This window comes from Monocercomonoides exilis (genome assembly GCF_001643675.1).
Source record: "Monocercomonoides exilis strain PA203 chromosome Unknown scaffold47-789622, whole genome shotgun sequence".
NCBI lineage: Eukaryota > Preaxostyla > Oxymonadida > Polymastigidae > Monocercomonoides > Monocercomonoides exilis.
This window is the reverse complement of record NW_027150592.1, coordinates 359077-380694: the sequence shown is the minus strand read 5'-3', so window position 1 is coordinate 380694 and position 21618 is coordinate 359077. Positions and strand designations below refer to the sequence as shown.

Sequence of the window (21618 nt, the reverse complement as noted above, 5' to 3'; positions counted from 1 at the left end):
TTTAAGAGAGTTTTTTGAAGAGTTTAGTTCTAAATAATTCATCTGTTGTGTTCAATCCGTTGGATTGTGGACGCGCAACTGATGATGTTTTGTTTAATGGATATATGCATTTCTTATCAATTTTTATTTATGTTAACTTTCTCATTCGAGTGTGAATCTGAAAACAATAATATCTTTTCAGTTTTATTTTTATTGTTATTATTAATTATGATAAGTTTTGAGTGCCATTGCTAATTTTTTTCATTTTTTGCTTCGTAAATTGCTGTTTTGTTCTGCTGTCTTTGAATGAATAGAGGACTTAAAATTTCATTTCTCATATATTCCTGTATAATTTTGTCATTGCTTGTGCGTTACACAAAGCATTCATTTCAAAGGTGTTGCATAAATGAAATGAGATAGCCATATTCAGAATTCAATGATAAGCAGCTGGCTCTTTTCGCATTTTGATTATCGAAATAAAGAAAATAAAAACAAAAAAATTCATCATTTCGTTATCAAATGGTTATTTTTCTTGTCAAAGATATTGTTGATTAGCTGGTACTCAAAAAATCATCTTCTTTGGAAAGAAGTGACCAGTTTTTTGAAGAATTTTGAATTTGCTGCAATAAAATGACACTTCAATAACAAACAAAATAATGAGAGTTGATGCACAAAAGTATTTCTTATTCATTCTAATTGACGTATATGAAAACGTAAGAGAAAAGGTTTTTCTAAAAAAATGTATCCAAAATACAATATTTTTTTATAATTAAAATGATTGTCAATAAATACTACTTCAAGGTAATCAAAAAGGAAAGGAAGGAAAGAGAGAGAGAAAGAGAAAGAAAGAAAGAAAGAAAACTAAATACAAAATTTTTATAGTTCAACTGGAAAATGTGAAAGTGAGACAAAACAAAATTGAATGTCAAAAGACTGCGGGGAAATAGATCCACCAATAAATAAAAACACATAAATAAATAAATAAAATTTACAAAGTCAGTGCGGAGGATAACAAATTGAACGAAAAAATATCATTCCTTATATAAATTCTCCAATTTCCACCGCTCCATCACATTTAAAAAGAAGAAGATAAAAAAAGAAAAAATGAAAAGATAATCACTTCATTTGCAAAAACATTTCCCATACAAAGTCAGACTATAAAATTCAGATATATTAACATTGTTAAATCAATCTTTATGTAACATGGATATGTTGCATCCACAAATATTCGAACAGAAAGCCTTCATCGTTCGTTGATCCAAATAAAATTAGAGAAACATAAATACACCAGCAGCTACGTAATTCTTTTGGCATAGCATGTAATCCTCCTCATCTTTTGAATTATCCTTCTAATTTCCAAACAAAAATCGTCACTTTCTCTTTTTTCTATTTATTTCAAAGCAAACCATTTAAATGAATAAACACAACATTTTCATCTCTTTGTTCCTTCGTTCAGTCAATGATTATCCAAGCATAAGAGGAGGGGAACGATGAACCGGAGCTGGAGATTCTGAGCGTAAAAGTCTCTGTTGCAGAACAAGACGTATTTGAGCGCAAATCAATCTCACAGCAACTTTGATCATAAATCATATTATAAAATTTAAAAATATTAATTAAATAAAAATTGAAATACCTTTAAAGCTGCTCCCATTTTGAATGATTAGATCAGCCCATCTTTTTGTTGGCAAAATGAGGTCATCATACGCTGGCTACAAATTCATTAAAAATGTGTGAATGCATAAAACAATTGATCGAATTATCATAATGATTCATAGGCAAATAAAACATTTAAAAAATTTTAAAGAATTCATTTTTAAAACCTTCACAAATTTCAAATATTGCGTCAAAACACTTTCGACAGATCTTCCTCTTTCTTTAATATCCCTACGTACTTGAAATATAATTGAAATTTAAAAATTGTGTGAAAAGACTTAAAGAAATGATGTACTTCTTCTTGCTAAACGTATGTCCGAATCACAGTCAACAAATAGCTTCATGGACATCAAAGGAAGTATTTCTTCATCATATAAAACCAAAATTCCTTCAAGAATAATAACATCGGCTTTTTCAATTAAAATAAATTCATCAGTTTTTCTACTATTGGTCGAAAAATCATACTTTAGTCAACAATATAATATTAAAGCAAATCAATAATGTTTCATACGACTGGAATCTTCACTGGTTTTCGAGCCTTTATATCAAGAATTATCTGATGCATGAGTCTGAAATCAAATGCATCTTAACGATAAAAAAATGTATGATTGAATATCGTTCAGATAATTCATGTCCAACAACTTGACAAACCAGGAGAATCAAAATTAAAATCTTGACGTAATGCCCTTTCTGATTCTTCCGGAGTGAGGTTACGATAAAATGAATCTTGGGAAAGTAAGCATACGCGTTGAGTTGGGCTAACAATCTGATGATTTTTTAAATAAGAAATAACGCTTTGGCAAATTGTAGTTTTTCCACTTGCAGTTCCACCAGCGACTGCAATGAAAACAGGCTCTTCTGAGTATTCGTCCAATGCATCTTCAATATTTTCTGAAATCATGCTCTTTCGATCCGTTTTCAATGAAAATGAATTAGCCTTTGGAGGCGAGGCAATTGGGGATTTGATCTCTGACATTCAAATATAAATGTTTATTATGGTATATATAATCCCTATTTGGCCAATTAGATCTGAAGGATCTTTCGTTCGGGATGAACAAGGGAACAAAGAAAGCTACCCAGACCAAACAACCAGCAAAGAAAGTTGAAACTACAAAGAAAGTTTCAGAGAAGCCTGCAGCAAAGAAAGTTACACCAACAAAGAAAAGTGAAGAAAATAAGCCAAAGGTCGAACAAAAACCAAAGGCAGTCGCTGCAGCAAAACCAGCACCAAAAGCAGAGAAAAAAGTTGCTGCACCAGCGAAACAGCCAGAGAAGAAAGATGCAAAGCCAGCAGTTAAAGATACAAAGAAAGCAACAAAGAAAGTTCAAGATAAGAAAGGAAAGAAAGAAGAGAAAGTTGTTAAGAAAGTTAAAAAAGTCATCAGAAGAAAGAACGGCAGACCTTTGAACAAGAACGATTTCCATGCCAAGAGATTGAAGATGCTGAGACGGAGGAGATATGTTAGATTTGTGATTGACTGCCATCAACAAGCAAAAGATCACATTTTGAAAGCAAGAGAGCTGGTTTGTTGTTTTAAATTGTATTATATTTGCTTATTGAATATTTTTCTTTTGTATTTCATGAAAATCATTTCAAACAATTTTTTGCTTATTAGGAAAAATATCTTAAAGAACACATCAAAGTTCACGGAAAAACTCACAACTTCGGAAAGAAAGTCAGAACTCTCGTGAAGAGAAATAGAGTTTATGTTCTTTCACGTCCACCATTCACAAAAAGATATTTGAAATATCTAACACGTCGCTTCCTCAAGAAGCAAACTCTTCGCGATTGGGTTCGTATCATTGCGAACGGAAGAAAAGGATATAAGATGAGCTACTATAAGATTGAATCTCCAGAAGACGAGGAGGAAGAAGTCGAAGCATAAACACATTTTTTTTAGACAATTTTATAACAATTTCACTTCCTTCAAACTTTGCTGGATTAGTAATTTTTCAAATTCTTTTTTGTACAAAGAGTTTTTGTAAATTAAGTTAAGTTCAAAATTGAAAAAAAAAAAGAAATATTATCAAATGGTTAAGGGTAATTGATCTTTCACAACTTTTAAGAGAAAACATTTGAATACGATGAAACTATGGATATATTTTTCTATCTAGTTGCTAATTCCATTTATTTTGCATTGTTTTCCGAGGCATTTGCTTTATTTTCAAACACATCCATTGAAGATAATTTTTCCAACAATTTTAACACTTATCAAAACTATTCTTCGAAATTTTCATCTGTTGATTTAAATTCTAAAACAACTATAATTGCTCCGAAGATTTATGATAGATCATGTTTTCAGCAAACTTCACTAACTTCAAATGTGTCATGTGTATTTTCTTTAAAAAATTCTTCTTGCTATCTTTCTCAAATCCTTTTCACTCCAGCGTCATGTGAACATTCTATATATACTTCATGTAGTTCAGCATTTCATTTTATTTCATCAAAAATCAATATTGTGACCAGTTTAAAAACCGCTATATTTTCTTTAAATGGTTCTCTTTTTTTAAAGAACATTTCTGTAAGTACAACTATTTTCGTTTCTAGGCCTCTTGTTTATTTTTGTTCTCAATCAATTTGCGTTGGTTCGGCTTCTTTAACATCTTCATTTATTTCGTCTGCATGTTTTACTTCACCTTTTTTTTCTTCTGGAAATGGAGTTAATGAAGTTGTTGAAAATTGTGAAATAAATAATGTTTCATTTGCACAGCAATTTAAGAAGAATTATGATATCTCTGCGATCATCTCCGCCACTCTTTCAAATAATAAGATTTCCAGTTGTAATGACATATTTTCAGGTGGAATAATTCATGGGCTTTCAAAGAGAACCTGCACATTTTTATCACAAAACAATTCTTATTTGCATTGCTCCCGCTCCAATTTTCACCGACGAAATGGAGACAACACTATTACCCAGCAGCAATTGTTTTATCAAACAAACGTCACATTTTTCAACGACGACTTCTATTCCTGCGCAATTGGGCTGCACGACAGCGAGACGTGCCTGTTCGAGACGGAAAACTGCTGCGGCGGCGCCATCTTTGCAGCGTTCCCGTTCGACTGGACAGATCCTCCCGTCGCCTTCACACTGGACAGCTGCGTCTTCACCCGCTGTGAGTGCGCAATGAGCGGTGGGGCGGTGTGTGTGGTGGGAAACTGCATTGCTGTTATGAGGCATGTGACGTGTGTTCAGTGCGAGGCGCACGGGGAATCGGGGAAAGGAGGCGGGGTGTGGATCAGGGGGGAATACAGCTCAACTGCAAAGAGGGTGTTGAATGAAGAACATATGTGTCGGAATGAGAGTGAGGGGAATTCTGAGGGAATTTCTAATGATTTGAGAAAAGGAGCCTACAAAACAAGGAAATGCAGGGCAAATGATGAACAAGGGTTGGTTAGCTGTGTTCGGGTGTTGATATTCGATTTGAGCTGCACTGATTGCTTTGCTGGTGGCAAAGGCGGGGCGCTGGCGCTTGATTATGTCAATAGAATGGATGGTGTGAATGAACTGAATATATGAAACGCTTAATTTTTTTTTGTGCTTGTGGTTTTCTTGAATTCTTTTCTTTTCTTTCTTTCTTTTTCTTTCTTTCTTTCTCTTTCTTTCTTTCTTTCTTTTTATGTTTGTTTCCATTAAAATTAAAAATTCTTTTTTTTTTCTTTTACAAAAAATTTCTTTTCTTTTCATTTTCTCTTCTTTTTGCAACCCTCTTTGCAAATTTTGGATAACTCAATTGTTTTCATACAGATTCTTCGCCAATCATCCATCTTGCAATTATCAAGAGCTGTGGCTGTTATTCATCTCACAACGGAGCTTTTTCGTTTATTTGCAGCTCTTGTTTGGCTTCATCTATTGCTTCATTATCATCATTGTCTTCTTCTTCTTCTTCTATTTCTTCTTTTTCTTCATTGTCTTCCTCATTTCCCTCTTATGACAACTCCATTCCTTCACTTCATTATTCTCTTTCTAAACATACCTTAACTAACCATTTCACAAATAAGTATGTAGATTCGTATTTATGTTCAACATCTTCTCATTCTTCTTCCTCCTCCTCCTCCTCCTCTTCCTCCTCTTCCTCCAATTCACTTCCTTCACTCTTCTCCTATATGCTCTTTATCAACTGTTCTGAAAGAGGTTCCACGTATGGTGTTCTGATTGAATGCGACAACTATTTTTCCTGCAGCTGCTGCCATTGTTGTGCAACTTGTGCAGATGCAGAAAGGAATGAAAGGAATGAAATGAAAAAGATGAAAGAAAATAATAAAATGAAGGAAATTAAGAAAATGAAAGAAATGAAAGAAATGAAAGAAATAAAAGAAAGGAAGGAAAAGAATAAAATGACTGAAATAAATGAAATAGAGCAGATGAAACATAGAAAGCATACGATGCAGACAAATAAGAAATCACAGAATGAATCTGAGTGTGTGGTGATTGATGAACAGCCGGCAAAGGAATTTCAGTTGAATGACAAGCTAAACAATTCAGTGAACTTATCTACTCAGAATACAAATGATGACTTTAAATATAACTCAGATTCAACTTCTTCGCATCCCCTTCCTCTTTCTTCTTCCTCTTCTTCTTCATTATTTTCCTCTTCTTCCTCTTCTTCCTCTTCTTCCTCTTCTTCCTCCTCCTACTCTTCCACCGCCGCCTCCTTCCTCTTCTCCTTCTGCAGCTCCGACATGCTCCGCAACTTCGTGTGTGTCCAATGCCCTTCTTTCAAACAGCTACATTCTGATTTCATCACCTCGTTCCTCCCTTCTCTTCTGAGTGGCTCTGCTGATGGCCTGCCAAACGTGTTCTTCATGGCAAGCTCTTCCAATGCGCCTGCCAGCTCATGCGGAAGAACTGCTGATAAGCCGTGCACGCAGTTCTACGAGATCATTGACCAGTTTCGAGCTGGGATAGCAAAAGAAAAGGAGAAAGAGAAAGAGAAAGAGAAAGAAATAGGAATAGAAATAGGAATAGAAAAAGAAGGAGAAGGAGAAGTGAAGGGAGAAGTTGAGAAGCAAGGAGAGAAAGAGAAAGACGAAGGAGAAAGTGAGACAGAGCAGAAGTGCGTAATCCGCCTGGCGAGCGGTGTATACGACATCTGGGCAGCAGCTGAGGTGTTTGAGCTGAGTGTGGAGATGTATGGCGAAGGCAGAGACACAACTGAGTTGTCTTCAGACTCATACGACGATTCTGAGCAGCCCATCTTCCACGTGACTTCGGGGGCGCTGCTTGTGGCGAATGTGAAGTGGGTGCTGTACACATACCATTCGACGTTTGAGGCGCCGATTTTTCTGGTTGAGTCGGATAAGGACGATGGAGTGATAAGTGATTATGCTAATACTTCTCATTATGATGATGATGTTAATGACGAAGATAATGAAGATGATGTTATTGTTGGAGTTGGTGTGGAAAATAGCATTGGAACTGAAACAAGAACAAGAACTAACAAACTCAAAAGCCATCGTCATTCCATTTCCAGCAGCAGAAGTAAAAGCAAAGGAAATGAAGAGGCATACCGTGGAGGCTCGCTGCTGCTGGAGCATGTGACGATAACAGAGTCCGCCAGCTCATTCACCGACTTTGTGCAAGGGGTGATTATGATTCGGACAGGGGTGTGCTATTTGAGGGACGTGTGCTTCTGCGACTTGAGTCCCTGTGCTCCTGTCATCATCATACGCACGTGCGAGAACGGGGCAGTGTTTGACGGTCAGAAGTACCTCGTTGTGGAGTCCTGTGTGTTTGCCAACATCACAAACGAGCCGTTCGCCGGAAACAACAGCTGCGTGCTGGCGACGGAGCCGCTGCGCCATTCGCCTGTCAGCGACACCCACCCGCCGCTGCACCTGCTCATTAATAACACTAACTTCACTGCCTGCACCACGAAAAAGGGATCCCACGGTGGCTGCCTCTTCGTCGGCCTGCGTGAGGGTTGCTCGCTGACAATAGCAGGAGAGACACTGTTTGACTCGTGTGCCGCGCCAAACAAAACAGTCGGCGATCCGAAGTTCATCGGACGTGGCGGAGCTCTCTGTCTTTTGTGTGAGCCGAACCCGCAGCTGACAGTGGAACCGGCAGAAGAAGGCGACCTGCTGGTCCGTCTGCTCCTTCGCGATGTGAAGTTTAAGCAGAACGCAGCGACGTACGGAAGAAACGTGTTTGTCTTGTGCAACTCCTTCCGCAGGCAGCTCAGCCGCTTCATGTTCCAGTTTCCCTTCGCCCCAGCTGCGTTTGACCCGGCCAATGCGTTTTGGGGCAGCTGCACAGAAAATGCGAACGAGCTGGAAGATCTGGTGCCTCTCTTTCTGTTCCACACAGCAGCAGCGGTGTTTGCTGGTTCAGTTAAAAGCAAGGGATGTAATGTTGATGGGATTGATGGAGCATTTTGCGGGAGTGCGGAGTTTCCGTGTGCGACTATGAGGGAGGCTGTGAAGCATGTTGACTGCGCAGCGAGTGAATTCATGAGTGACAGAATAAAACAAGTGATGGAAGATTTTTTGCCCGTTCTACCGTATTCGATCTCTCCTTTGTTCTGCTTCTGTGCAAGTGACTCAGCTGATCCAGCAGAAGTCAGCTGTGTTCCGCTGCTGAAGCTGCTGGACAAGGCAGAGATGGGTCCTCCGTTTGAAATCGGGACTGTTCGTGTTGCTTCAGAGAAGGAGAGATCAACAGTGACTATTTCTGAAATGGACAGGGCTTCGCATTTTGGGTATGTGACGTGTGTCGGCGATTCGGCTCTGGAGCGTATTGACTTTGTGATTCAGAGCGACTTTTTGCCGTTTTTGTACTTTATATTCTTTGTGGACGACGGGTTTCTGACGATTAGCAATGCTTCTGTTTCGTCGTGCAGTGGTGTTGTATCTTCTGCTTCTGACTCTTCATTGCAACTCTCATCCAATGAAAAAATTGCCAGTCAGATTTCCGTTTTATGCTGTTCTGGAGGAAGAGTGCATTTAAGTTCGGTGCGATTGTTCAATCTGTCTGTGCTGTCGTTATTTGTGCTGAGAGAAGCAGAGGAGGTGAAGTTCGAAGGTGTGACGATTGAGTCTGGTGTGAGCATTTCTGCAAGCAACATTGATGGAATGATAGCACTTTTTGATTCGTGTGCAAACGTGGTTGTCAGCAATTGCTCCTGGAATCAAACAGGAAGGAGCGACTATTCTATTTCATCGTCTTATTCCAATCTGTCTCAATTTGTAGGAGCAAATTCTTTTGAGCCAAACTGCAAGTGGAATGGTTCTCTTATTCGAGCAAGTAACAGCACAATCACACTGAAAAGCACGCCAATTGTGAATTCGTCTGTGGGAGGTGTTTCTGTTGTCAAGTCAACAATATACATTGAAGATGGGATGTTTCAGAACAACAACCTGCATTTACCTGGGTTTGATTCAATGAGACAGAATCTTCAGTGCACAGAAGCTGGAAAAGTGGTGGTGAGAAGTCTGAGTGGAGGAGATGGATCATCCTACTTTGTTGAATCGCAACAACAATCGGGAACAAAATATACAAATAAATTCAAAAAAACAAAAGATTATTTTTCTGTTTTCAAAAATAATTCAAAAAAGAGAAATTCACTTTCTGAAGATAGCCGAACAACACTCAGCATTCAAAAACTATTTAGCAATGAAGAAGTTGAGTACGATTTGTGGTTTTATATTGACAACTGCGAAGTACAAGGTTTGGAAAAGGCAAAATCGTTTCTTTGTATTCCGTTTATTGAAAGCATAACCATCGAGAACGAAGAAGATGAAGAAAATGGAAATTATAAAAACAAGAGAAATGATAATATTTTTGCTCGAAGCAGAAAAGGAAACCAATACAGTTCCACAACAAGCAAAACATTTAAGAAGCAATGCCCCAATTTGAAGCATAAGAACACTGACTCACAAACAATAACGTCAACTTCTGTTCTGATGGATACTTCAGAAGAAATGGTGGAGGTTGCAGTGAAAGGGTCATTGCTTGTTCCGTGTGGACTGACTGTTGAGATGATTAGCACAATCGGCGCTTCAACTTCAGTGCATATTTTAGATTTCAACTCAAATGTGAATGCAAATGAAATGACAAATCACTCATATGAGCGTGAAAACAAACAAGAGCAGATCCAGAAACAGCAGTCATTGACTCACTCAAACAACGTATTTTCAAAAGTCAGCGATACAAAGCGTTGTACTCGTGATTCATTTGTTGCAAAGTCTTCTATTCAACATTCTTCAAATCAAGCAATCAATACACACAATATTTCTCCGGTTTTTACTTCTACTCGTTCTTCTTCTCCTTTGCCTGCAATAACAGAAGCTGAATTGCCAACAACCTCCTCTCTCTCATCATTTCGCTCTTCAAATATGAAATCTCACTCCGAATCCGGAAATTATTGTTCTTGTCATTCACATCATCCACTTCAAACTCATCTTTTAGCAAATCTTTCCTCTTCTCCTCATTATTCTTTTAATATCCCTCACAATAACTCTGTTTGTATTTCACCTAATCTCTCTCCTAATCACTCCCCTAATCATTTTTCTAATCACTCACCTGCATTATTCAAAGCATTTATCAAGAGTCACAATGAATCTGAACTGCGCTTCTTTTTGTCTCGATCTATCTTCACCTCTTCACCCGACTGGGAGTCAATCAGCTTCCGTGTGCTGTTCAATTTTTCGAGGGAAGATTCGATTGCAAGTGAAGCGTTTGAGCTGAAGAACGCAACAACCCCGCCTCCGATGGCATTTGAAGACGATCCTGGGGATGGGGCAGTGACTTTTGTTGTGACAGAACTAGCTGAAAAGAAAGTTAAGACAATCACATTTGTCTCAATCGGGTTGGGATGTGGTCTGTTTTGTTTGTGTGCGGTTTTGGCAGTTGTGATATTCCTGTTCGTGAGGAGGAGGAAGAAGAAGAATTCGACAGTTGATGTGGAGATTGCTCCAACAGAGACAGCAGCGACGGCAATAACAGTGGCAGATGAACAAATTCCAATGGGGCAAGGACGTGTTTGTGTAACTTTAGCCATTGAAGAAAGCAATGTGAAGAAGAAGAAGAAGAAGAAGAAAGGAAAGAAAGGAAAGAAGAAAAGAGGGAAGAAGAAGAGTAAGAAGAGTAAGAAGCTGAGAAGGGAAAGTGAAGGACAACAAATTGAGCCGATTCGGCGAGGACTTCAGAGTGAAACAGAAGATTTCACAGTGAGCGGAGAAATGGAAGACACGCGAGAAAGCAGAGAAGAAGAGGATGGGATCACCACGGGAGAGGAAGAGGTCGAGGTGAACGAGGTGTATTCGGATGCTCCTCAGAACGAGGAATACGAGAAACTGGCATCGTGTGCGTGTGCCTCTGGAAGTGGAAGCAGCGGCAAGCTCAATCCTCCCGCGGTGCTGCCCTGCAAAGCATACAACTCGAACGACAAGCCATCTTCTGCCCATTGGCTGCCTTCATACAGCCCGCGGCTGAGTGTGGAGTCGAGTCTGGAGTCGTCGGGCAGCTCTTCTATCGCTTTGTGCTCGTCTTCGCACATTCAGCTGCTCTCATCGATGGCGTGTGCTCCTGTGCTTGCTCCTCAGCTGGCTGAGATGCAGACAGTGGCAGAGGCTGGGAAATCAATAAACAGAGGAGCAGAGACAGCGGAGAATGTGTCAGACAACGATGGGAGTGCGAGTGCGGGTGTGGGAGAGGAAGATGACGATGAAAGCGATGAATGCGAAGAAAGTGATGATGCTGATGATGCAGACAAAGAAAATGCAATGAAGGTCATGTTTGGTAATCTCTATCAAAATGAAGCACAAAACGTTCGTTTGTCTCCGCCTCAGTTGTGTGAACATCTTGCAAGCATCCAAAATGAGCACTGTTTGACTTATCTTTCTGGTTATACTGCTCAAAACTGCGCACAAACTGCTTCTCAGCCTCAAATGACAAGAGCATGCATGAATGTTGCAGATGAGTATGTAGATACACCACAAAGCGCACATTTCTCTGTTTCTGATGAAGAGACGGGCTTGTCAAGCCCTTCTTTTTCTGATAAAAGCATCTCTCCCAAACGGAAACTGTGTGCAATTTCTCCAACAGCAGCCTTTCTGTCTTCTTCCTCTCCTCCTTCTTCCTTTGTTTCTTCTTCGCCAACGTCGAAATCAACTAATTCTTCTTCTTCTTCTTCCATGCTGTTTCGGTGTGTATCCTTTGAGAATGGAGAAATCTGTATCGATAACCGCACACTGCCACAAGCTATAACTTCAATGTCAAACAATCTTTCTGACACATCTGTGCCTGCTTCGTGTAATTTGCTATCAAACAGCAGCACTTCAGACTCTCAACCAGCCACAAACATCTCACCAGCAACATCTGCATTTCTTTGTGCGACCAATCAGGACAGCTCACAAAGTTCATCCGCAAATGAGAATACATCAGTGAATGTTCGTTCATCGCTTTCTTCTTTCTCACATTCGCTTCTTGCAGAGCTGCCGAGCACATCTGAGATTGATCCATTTCCTCCTCTTCCTTCGGAATTTGTTGTAGAAAGCAGCCTTTCTCCAAGCCGGTTGGAATTGGATATGCTGCTGCATGTGAGAACTGATGGGTGTGGCTCTGAGAAGCCGAAAAAGAATGAGCACCAGACAAGATATGACAGTCAATTGACGCAGATTCCTGAGACAGAGAGAACGAGGAGTTGTTCGTCTGAAGTTGCACATGGAGAAAATTCACAGTCTGATTTTGCTGCAATTTCGATCAATGATCTTCCTGTGAATATTATTCACGAATAATTTTTATTATGTAAATACGAAAATATATATGTTGTTTTTTTTGTATGTTCGAATATCTGTTTTTGATCATTTCAAACTTTCTTTTATTTTGATCTCACCTTTCTGAAGTATCTTTTCATTGATTTGTCTTGTTTTCTTTTTGAATGTATGTAATGATTACAACTTTTTCATATTTTTTTAATAATTCTTACAATTATATGTATGTGAAAGTCATTGCAATCAATTCATAAAAGTTTATTGTATCAAAACTATTTTGAGTTATTGTGACCTTTTTCTGGAATTCAAAGATATTTTTAAATTTGGATGATTTATTTTGGACTCATAACTTATTACTCTCTAAAATTTAGGTTCGAAGATTTGTGTTGAATATTAATGAATGAACAATGAAAAGAAATCACAGAGTTGATTGATGTTTTTTTCATGTGTTCATCTCAAACATCGTTATTTTTTAAGCAACTTTGATTCTTTAAACATTTAAATTAAAAACTCCACACCAAAAAATAAAAACCTTTGATAAATTAACACTCCTAAAAAAGTTATGAGTACAAAAATAAATCACCCGTATTCAAAAGTTCAACAATAAACAAATGAAGAATTCTGAAAGCGCATAAATAGAATTATTCAATTGAAAAAAGTTTATGTATACTGCATCTTGTATTGATGGAAATAATATATTTTGATTGTATAATGTGTAATCAAACAATGTGACAGAAATAATATTAAAAATTGTTAGATTTCCATGATGATGATTTTTTTACTGAAAAATCAGAAAATTTCATGTTAATTGACAAATAATAAACATCTGGGTTCGATTTCTCTTCCTTTTCACGAATAATTACACAATATAATAATTTCATCACTTTCTAAAAATCAGCCAAAAACCAATTTATCACAAAATATTTATTTTCCGAAATATTCTTATTTTTGATTTATTTTGCAAAAGAAGCTCACCAAATTTGAATAACAAATGATGTTAAAATCCAAATTCTAAATGGGGTAAAATATTTCACTTCAGGCATTTTCATTGAAAAATCATGCACTTTTAAAAAACTTTTTGAGATCAAAAAAACACAATTAAAATGGGTTTATTTTTTGACATTCGTGAAATGCCACAAAACTTTGTGTTTTTATTTCAATGATGCATGTTTATGGATATGAAAATCAAAAATTTTTTGAAATCTGAGTTTGCGTAATAAAGTTATGAGTGAAGTAATTTTTCAATGCCTTGTGCAAAAAAAACTTGAAAGTCCGTATTTTCCCCCTAACCAGTTCACAAAATTTGAACAATTAATGGTGTAAAATTATCAAACAAGGTACAATTTTTGACCGAGATATGAAACATTTGCAACTTTTCAAAATGAATAACAAATATAATAGGTGATTATTTTGGAAATCATAACTTTTTCCGGGACACTGATTTTTCGAATGTTGTTTGTCGAAGGGAAGAGATTTTGAGTTCGAATTCAAAATTTATCACGATAGTTTAAAAAATAAATATTTCACCAGAAATATTGATGAATATATATTTAACAAACCTTTTTATTTTACAGTATTCATTAGTTAATATTCAAGGGAAATATTCAAATTTTTATTTTTGAATTGAAAAATGTGATATCAAAAAGAATCATTCAATTAATTTGTGAAATAACAAATAAATAGTGAAAAAAGGAAATGGATGAAAACGCATCAAATTTGCTGTGCAAAATTGAAATATTCAGCAAGGTTCAAGAAAAATTGTTTTTTTATTTCTGAATTTTATTTATATTATTATTATTATTTTTCATTTTTTTTCCGATAAAAAAAAAAAAAAAAAAAAAAAAAAAAAAAAAAAAAAAAAAAAAAAAAAAACCATTTACATTTAATCTGTGTTCAAATCTGGTTCAATATGATTTTTCTATTTTTTGGTTTTAAAGAGTGAGATATACTGATAAAAAAATGTTCAGATTAAAAAAAAGTCCGGAAATACAAAACCACCCTAATTCTAAAAAAGATGTTAAAATCAGCAAAGCATATGGGGCAAAAATTTTGCAATTATGAATAAAACTGAGATTTGTTCAAAACTTTTTCTGCAATCATTTCATTATAAATCAACAATAACAATGCAAACAATTACAGAAAAAATATTAAAATGAGAAAAAGATTTGAAAATATTATGTGGAACAAAATTCAAAAAGCAAAATATTTTATCCCATATCTAAATGGAATACATCATTGAAAAAGAGTGAAACTAATACACAACTAATAAAGTCTTAATATTAATATATAATGAAAAAAAAGAAAAAACAATAAACTGAAATACATTGACTATACACTCTTTCTGATAGTCAAAAAAAAAAATAATTAAATGACGTTTTTCGATGAATAAAAAAATTCAAATTCAAAGTATATAAATGAGAACAAGCAACATTTCAAGACCAAAATTTCATCAAATGCAGATAATTTTTCTTTTTTTTACATAAAACAACAACAAAAAAAATCATTAAGGTGATTTTATACATTAATGCTCAACCCAGATAGGAGTTTAATAAAGAATCAAGCACGTAAAAAATGACAACATTTTTCAAGCGGCAAATGCAAATCATTTCATAACCACCACCACAGCAACAAGCAAATTGGTAAGTTGATGGATTTACCGAAAGAGCAATGCCTTGTAATTGTAACAACATACAAATCTAAATAAATCAAATTTCTCGTTGACTTTTGAGATCATCCTCAATTTTTTCTTCACAAACAACAATAAAAGGAGTTGACGACAACGCAACATTTGTTTTGAGGCTATCAGCAATTTCTGTTTCCTCAGCTTTTTTTGATTTTTGTTGGGAACAATTTGGTTGCAAAGTGTCGACTTCACAAATATTTTGTGTTTGCTTAGGTGAGCCAAACTGCTCAACATAATCAGATGGAATGTACTTTCTGCACAAATCAAGTACAACTTTCACAAGAAGATAAATAAAGCAAGGAGTCACTAAAAGAGTTGGATATGCCAGGTGCGAATAGGCGTTTGAAGGAGATAGGAATGAATATATCCAACTTTAAAAATTTTCAAATGTTCAACATTTTTAAATATTAAAAAAAATTGCAATCAATATAATTGATTCACACATGTGATTGATCGCGTAATAAAGCCATGCAAATGCCGCATAACATATAACATACACAAGTGGAATTACCATATGTATGTATTTAAAAGTTACATAATTAAAAAAAACTAAGTCAATCATCAGCAAAAGCAACGAAAATCCATGTGGATTGATCGCGAACCACAAAATTTCAAAGGAAATTTCTGGTTCTTCTTTAAAGAGAAAAATCCAGTACCCTAAAGTAGCGGTTGCGCTTCCTGTACAACCAAGAATAGCGAATATATAAACAAGCCCTTCTCTTTGCTGTGGTTTTTTATTGTGCTTGTTAAATCTTGTCAAAGAGTCATCATTTGACGTTTTATCAAAACCATATGAAGACATGACCTATATAAAATTGATATTCCTTCGTTTTCAGAAACAATAACAACAACAAAAAAAAGGCAAACGAAAAAGTACAATGCTGTGATGTAGTAACTTTGATTCGTATAAAATTCGAGGGTGCATCTATCTCCTACAAAAAAGAATGTATTCATATTTTAAAAAAATAGAAACTTATTGTTGCAAACTAAATAGTCCAATAATTATATATGTTGTCATGTAAATTGAAACAATAATTCGATATGTTGTAACAGCCAACTGGAAAGTGCGAGTATGCTTACGAAACGCTGTTCCTTCATTAATATCTTTTTCAGATACTCCCAGGCTGAGACATATCTTCTCAAACACCATTTCAATATTTTTATTATGCAAAATTATGATCAAAATTTGTGATGATTTATCTTTGAGTATTATTCAGCTTTATGTTATCGATAACACTAAAGATATCATTTTAGGCAATTTCCGGCAAAAAACACATTCCTGCAAATTCAATTAAAATATTGATCAATGGAATGGAAGAAAATGTCATGCAAACGATTTGGAAAACTGCTGTGAATTTTGATAAAATTGTTTTCATTCATGTTAACAATTTCATTCAATAAATAAACACTGACAACAAAGCACTAACATTATTATGGCAAGAATCCCCTTTATTTGAATATATTCATATATTCACTATTGTGAATTGAATTCATCAAATGGCTGGTTTGCAAGTGATAATTTATCACAAATATTTGAACTACTTATTTTACGTGTATTTTTCAATTTGATTTTTGTTATTTTACCATATAGCTAATAAGTGCACGAAAATATTTTTGAGGATTATTTCCATCGTATTAATGCTTTTATTCCTTGCTGCAACAATCATTGGAATTATTGCAACAGTGAATATGAAAGGATTTGCTGCATTTGGTGTAGGAGTTATAATATTTGGTGTTCTAGGATTGGGAGTTTCAGTTTGTGGATTTTTGGGTGCTGCATATAACCCACGTGAGAAAGGAAAATATACTTTTTGCATAGTTCTTTTCTTCATTGTGATGATGGTATTGTGCATTGTCTTTGTTATTTTGGGAATTGCTTGCATATGCATTAAACCAACGATCGAATGGATCATGACACAAAGCAAAGATCAGATTGTGAAGATTTTTTCTGGAATATCAAAAGCTGATCTCGCAGATGTTAACAAATTTGTCAAGACAATAATTACTTCAGTTACGACTGTTGGTGTTGTGTGCTGTGTGATTGGTGGAGTGATCTTTTTTGTACTGATTGTCACATCGTTCCATATGGGGTATCAACTATTTTTCAAGTTCTTTATCGCTGCAGGATCAATTGTGATGTTCGTTGTCGGAATAGTTATTGCAGGATTAAGTGGATTTTTAGTTGCATCTGGAACCAAGTTTTCAACAGTTACAATAGGAACCCCTGTATTCGTTGTAGTTATCGTTGTTGGTGCTTTGTTGCTTCTTTGGGGATTATTTGGTTTAATCTCCGCATGCTGTGGGCACAAGTCACGATGCCTCTTGTTTATCTACTTGATTGGTGTTATTATTCTGTTTATTGCATTCCTTGCTGTGGGCATTGTGGGCATAGCTGCACAGACAGCCGTCTTCAAGGTCTTGGATAACATGTGCTCAGGTGACAATCAGAAGACATGCTTAGAAATGCAAGTGGCACTTCAGGAAAATCTCTGCGGGCTCATCAAAGACGATGCCGAAAAAGCAAAATGCATGTCCAACGTGACATTTTCAACTATCATTAAATACATGAAGGATATGCTTGGCGGATGGCTCAGCATTGTTGTAGCTATTGCCTTTATTATTGTTATCTTCTTATTCTTAGTCATGATTTCTGCTTGCATGGCTTGCAAACAAGTGTGCTTTACAAACATTTTTATTTTTCTATTTTCAAAACAAAAAATTTATTTATATGTATTTGTATATTAATATTTGTGTTTTTAATTTTTTTCTACACACTTTTTACTTTTATTGAAATTTATGAAATACTTTCATTTTTTATCTGTTTGATATTTGTCTAATAATTTGAATCATTCAATTATTCAGAAACCACAAGCACGTGACGATCTTTCCGCTCCAATGCCAGATTATAGGCAACATCGTGATGTTGCATATTAACTGAAAATGTTTTGAGAACAGTTTTTTTTTTAAAGCTAAGAAGTTTAATCATATGTTTTGTTATTGATGCCGTTGAATTTTATTTTCAATATTTTCCAATTGATTAATTTTTTTGAGATATGAATGTTCATCCTATCTTTGTATCATTTCCTCGCTTTTGGTGGACTATTCATAACATGTCGTTGATGTTGAGAAACCCATTATTATTTTTAATAAAAATTCGCATTTTTTGAAGTTGGATTCATGAGCCAGAAGCTTCAAAATGCGTTTAAAAATCTTCTTCTTGAATGGGTGCATTTTGTACTTCGATATCCAGAAAACGAACCAATTCAAAACGAATCATTTGCTTTAGAAATTGATGATGAAAGCGATAATACTTCTTTTTTGGATTCTGCCTTACATAAATGGAATTTAGATGAAGAAACAAAACTTCAAAAACGAACGATAAATTCATTGTCAAGCAAGACTGAACAAAAATCGATTTTATCAGGGAATAGCCGCCTGTCAGTTTCAAAAATTAAATTATCAAAAGAGAACAATCCATTTGTAACTTTTTTGCCTTCACTTTCAATGAAACAAGATGGAACATGGATTCTTCCTGCTATTTTCGATCGATTTTTGGAGCAACACGGGACATTTTATCAGTCTCACCATAGATCTAGTAATCTGAGACAGTTTGGGAAAATTTCTCAAATGGAAAGATGTCTGAAGGATTCAAAATTATTTTCACAATCCCAGGCACATGAAATAGCTGTTTCAATTGTGAAAGAAAAAGAAGGCGCGGAAGAATCTCTTCTGTGGCAATTATTTGAAAAGCTGACTCTTTCATCATTAGTTTTTGAGGGGCGAAATGGAATTGAAGCGCTTCTTCTTTGGATTCAAGATAAATTGGCCCAAGATTCGGATAAGAGCTCAAACACGGTAAAAATTCCATTTACAATCACTCAACTAGTTGCAATTCTTGCAAACTCTTTTCAAAAACGTTCAGAGACAACCAAATATTCCCTTCGAAAGGTTTTTTATTTATTCCAAAAGAACTGCCATTACTTCTTTCAGTCAATGACATTGGACGAAATTCAATTGTTTTTCGACACACCACCAGTTGAAAGTGCCAAAGAAGAATCAGAACAAAGTAACAGTCTTTGCCTTGAATCGCTCCAAGACAAAGGCCAAGCAATATTCCTCGCACTTTCTTTTAACATCTCTCTTTATTTTAATCAATCAACTTTTCATCAAGATATTCATTCTCCATCTCATTCACCTTCATCTTCATTTTCCCCTTCCATTTCCCTTCAACCTCGTACTCATCCGAAGCAATCAGCTTCAGAAACAACACATTTCACTTCTCCTTCACAAATAAAACATTCAAAAAGTTCTTCTTCTTTCCTTTCCTCCTCCTCTTCTTCTTCCTCTATTTCTTCTCCTTCTTCTTCATTTTTCCGAGCTGATGACATTTTTCTTCAAAAGCAGCTGATATATACTGCCCGCAATGCCACTGCTCAGTTGAATGAAATTCACTCTCTCTTTTCTGAATGTTCAGACAAATCACAATCACTTCAGCCAATTGAAGCACAAAATGCATCAAATTCAATAAATTCATTGAAATTAGAGCAAACAGAGAAAATAGAGAAAATACCACAAATGCAGCAAAATTTACTGCCATTTCACCAATCTGCTGGACAGATGCAGTCAGACTCGATAAAAAATGTGCAAGCTTCAAATATTGTCAATTCTTCTTCTGCTTCTTCTGCGTCTTCCTCTTCCTCTTCCTCTTCTTCTTCTTCTTCTTCCTCCTCTTCTTCTGCTTCTTCTTCTTCTCATCCTTTCAATTCATCCGAATTGCTGTTTCAGAACACTTCATCTCAACCAATTCCAACATTTCCTTCTTCTTCTTCTTCTTCTTCCTCTTCCTCTTCTTTCTCTTCTTCCTCCTCCTCTTCTTCATTTCGCACTCCTTCATTTCATTCTTCATACACAAATATTCAGTCACATCAACAACATCCATTTTTGATTCAACCATATTCCTCCTCCTCCTCTTCTTATTTCCCTTCTTCTTCTCTCTTTTCTTCTTCTTTCCCCCTTTCCTCCTCCTCCTCCTCTTCTTTCTCCAAACCCACATTTTTAGACAAGTTTTGTGAGATTTCTTCGCTTTTGACACGAAAACTGATTGTTACAGGCGCCTTGCTCATTCACAGACATTTTCTTCTTCTTTCGCAGCAGAAAATAAACAGAGAGAGAAACAAAGAAACGATCGGAGAAATTAATTGGTGGAGCGGAGAAATTATGAATGTGGAGGAGAGGAGGAGAGGGAGGGAGAAAGGGAAAAGAGAAGAAAAAGAAGAAGGAGAGAAAGAGAAAGAAGGAAAAGAAGGAGAAGAAGAAGGAGAAGAAGAAAACGAAAAAAGAGGAAAAGAAGCGATTGAAATGCGCAAAACAACGAGAAAATGGTTAACTCACCAAAAACATGTAATTTCGCCATTTTTAGTGTCACTTTGCAAATATCTCGTGTCATTTGCTAAAATCAACAACAGCAACAATCATAACACAAATTATGTTCATTCAGCTTCATCATCATCTTCATCATCATCATCAACTTCTTCTTCTTCTTCTTCTTCTTCTGTTTCTCATTCAAAAGAAATTCTTCCTCAAAAATCACCTCAAAATACATTACACACTCGCTCTTCTTCTTCTTCCCCTTCTTCCCTCTCTTCTTCCCCTTCATCCTCATCATCATCTTCTTCGTCATCTTCTTCCTCTTCCTCCTCCTCTTCTTCTCTCGAACACATCTACAGCAAATCTCTTTCTCTTTATTCCGCAACTGCCCAGGAGATATGGCTGAAGCAGCAAAACGAGGCAGCCAGCGGAATTTTCGCTGCGATGCTTAATTTGGAAGCGCGAAACAGCGCCAAACGGCTTTTGAAAAGAATTGTGAGTGTTTTGGATGTGTTGGTGAATTTGATAAGTCGAATACATTTGATGAACGAAGTGAAGAAAGCGAGGGAAAACATAGAAGTTCAGAGGAAGAGAAAAGAAGGAGAAAGAAGGAAGAGAAAGGAAAGAGAAAGAGAAAGAAAGAAAGAAAGAGAAAGAGAAAGAGAAAGAAGAAGGAAGAGGGACAATAATTTGAGTTCGGAAGAATATGACAGTGAAGGAGGAGCAATTCCAACATCGCCTTATTCTTCTTCTTTTTATTCGCCTTTTTCACCAAAATCGCCTAAAACACCTAAAACTCCAACTTCTGCTATGTTTGATAGTCCATTCAATAATAACAATGAAGAAGAAGAAGAAGAATATGATGATGATGATGATGATGATCTTGCTAATAAAAGCAGAAGAAGTGGGAAAAGAAGCGAGAAAAAAAGCGAGAAAAGCAGGAAAAGCAAGAAAATTCAAAAGAGAAGAAGAAATTTCAATGAAAATGAAGAAACAAGTGAAGAAGAAAGCGATTCTTGTCAATTAAAACCTTTTCCTGCGCCTCGTTTTAATGTTTCTTTGACTGCTTCTGAACAGAAAATGAGTCAAAACAATACACAAAAAATGAATTTAATAGAAAATTCACCGAATTCTTCAAATTTGCCAAGTAAATTGCTTCCAGCTGCTTCTACTTTCTCTTCCTCTTCTTCTGTTCCGATGCCTCTAACACCTTCAAGTCAAA

The 21618-nt window shown here is 36.0% G+C and overlaps 6 protein-coding genes across 6 annotated transcripts; 4 read left to right on the top strand and 2 right to left on the bottom strand.

The window, feature by feature from the left end:
• Positions 1-642: 642 nt before the first annotated feature.
• Positions 643-2633, bottom strand: MONOS_6760 (Uridine kinase). Its single transcript, XM_067877019.1, has 7 exons — positions 2284-2633; positions 2144-2217; positions 1928-2096; positions 1800-1870; positions 1613-1688; positions 1386-1552; positions 643-1328 (listed from the first exon to the last, which is right to left on the bottom strand). The coding sequence occupies exons 1-6, from the start codon at positions 2606-2608 to the stop codon at positions 1443-1445; spliced, it is 825 nt and encodes a 274-aa protein (XP_067721405.1). The 5' UTR covers positions 2609-2633; the 3' UTR covers positions 643-1328; positions 1386-1442.
• MONOS_6761 (putative 60S ribosomal protein L22) lies at positions 2605-3664 on the top strand. The gene is made up of 2 exons (XM_067877020.1): positions 2605-3156; positions 3249-3664. The coding sequence occupies exons 1-2, from the start codon at positions 2683-2685 to the stop codon at positions 3516-3518; spliced, it is 744 nt and encodes a 247-aa protein (XP_067721404.1). The 5' UTR covers positions 2605-2682; the 3' UTR covers positions 3519-3664.
• Positions 3665-4757: 1093 nt separating this feature from the next.
• Positions 4758-12871, top strand: MONOS_6762 (uncharacterized protein; the record flags this gene model as incomplete). Its single annotated transcript, XM_067877021.1, has 2 exons — positions 4758-5127; positions 5379-12871. 2 exons carry the CDS (start codon positions 4758-4760, stop codon positions 12368-12370), a joined length of 7362 nt encoding a protein of 2453 aa, XP_067721403.1. The 3' UTR covers positions 12371-12871.
• A 1388-nt stretch (positions 12872-14259) lies between these two features.
• MONOS_6763 (uncharacterized protein) lies at positions 14260-16179 on the bottom strand (the record flags this gene model as incomplete). Its single annotated transcript, XM_067877022.1, has 4 exons — positions 14260-15400; positions 15473-15834; positions 15897-15961; positions 16017-16179. 4 exons carry the CDS (start codon positions 16177-16179, stop codon positions 15052-15054), a joined length of 939 nt encoding a protein of 312 aa, XP_067721402.1. The 3' UTR covers positions 14260-15051.
• A 301-nt stretch (positions 16180-16480) lies between these two features.
• On the top strand, positions 16481-18159 carry MONOS_6764 (uncharacterized protein). The gene is made up of 3 exons (XM_067877023.1): positions 16481-16533; positions 16621-17702; positions 17892-18159. Exons 1-3 carry the CDS (start codon positions 16527-16529, stop codon positions 17961-17963), a joined length of 1161 nt encoding a protein of 386 aa, XP_067721401.1. The 5' UTR covers positions 16481-16526; the 3' UTR covers positions 17964-18159.
• An 863-nt stretch (positions 18160-19022) lies between these two features.
• On the top strand, positions 19023-21547 carry MONOS_6765 (uncharacterized protein; the record flags this gene model as incomplete). The annotated part of the gene is made up of 2 exons (XM_067877024.1): positions 19023-21208; positions 21514-21547. 2 exons carry the CDS (start codon positions 19023-19025, stop codon positions 21545-21547), a joined length of 2220 nt encoding a protein of 739 aa, XP_067721400.1.
• Positions 21548-21618: the final 71 nt, after the last annotated feature.

What these genes read in the sequence shown, in the direction of transcription:
- MONOS_6760 (XM_067877019.1), bottom strand. Translation starts at nt 2,608, where the DNA reads ATGTCAGAGATCAAATCCCCAATTGCCTCGCCTCCAAAGGCTAATTCA. An exon ending in AACCAGTGAAGATTCCAGTC is followed by an intron (nt 2,097 to 2,143) that starts GTATGAAACATT and finishes TGTTGACTAAAG; the next exon opens with TATGATTTTTCGACCAATAG. An exon ending in CATACGTTTAGCAAGAAGAA is followed by an intron (nt 1,871 to 1,927) that starts GTACATCATTTC and finishes TTATATTTCAAG; the next exon opens with TACGTAGGGATATTAAAGAA.
- MONOS_6761 (XM_067877020.1), top strand. Translation starts at nt 2,683, where the DNA reads ATGAACAAGGGAACAAAGAAAGCTACCCAGACCAAACAACCAGCAAAG. An exon ending in TTTTGAAAGCAAGAGAGCTG is followed by an intron (nt 3,157 to 3,248) that starts GTTTGTTGTTTT and finishes TTTGCTTATTAG; the next exon opens with GAAAAATATCTTAAAGAACA.
- MONOS_6764 (XM_067877023.1), top strand. An exon ending in CTTGCATGGCTTGCAAACAA is followed by an intron (nt 17,703 to 17,891) that starts GTGTGCTTTACA and finishes TCAATTATTCAG; the next exon opens with AAACCACAAGCACGTGACGA.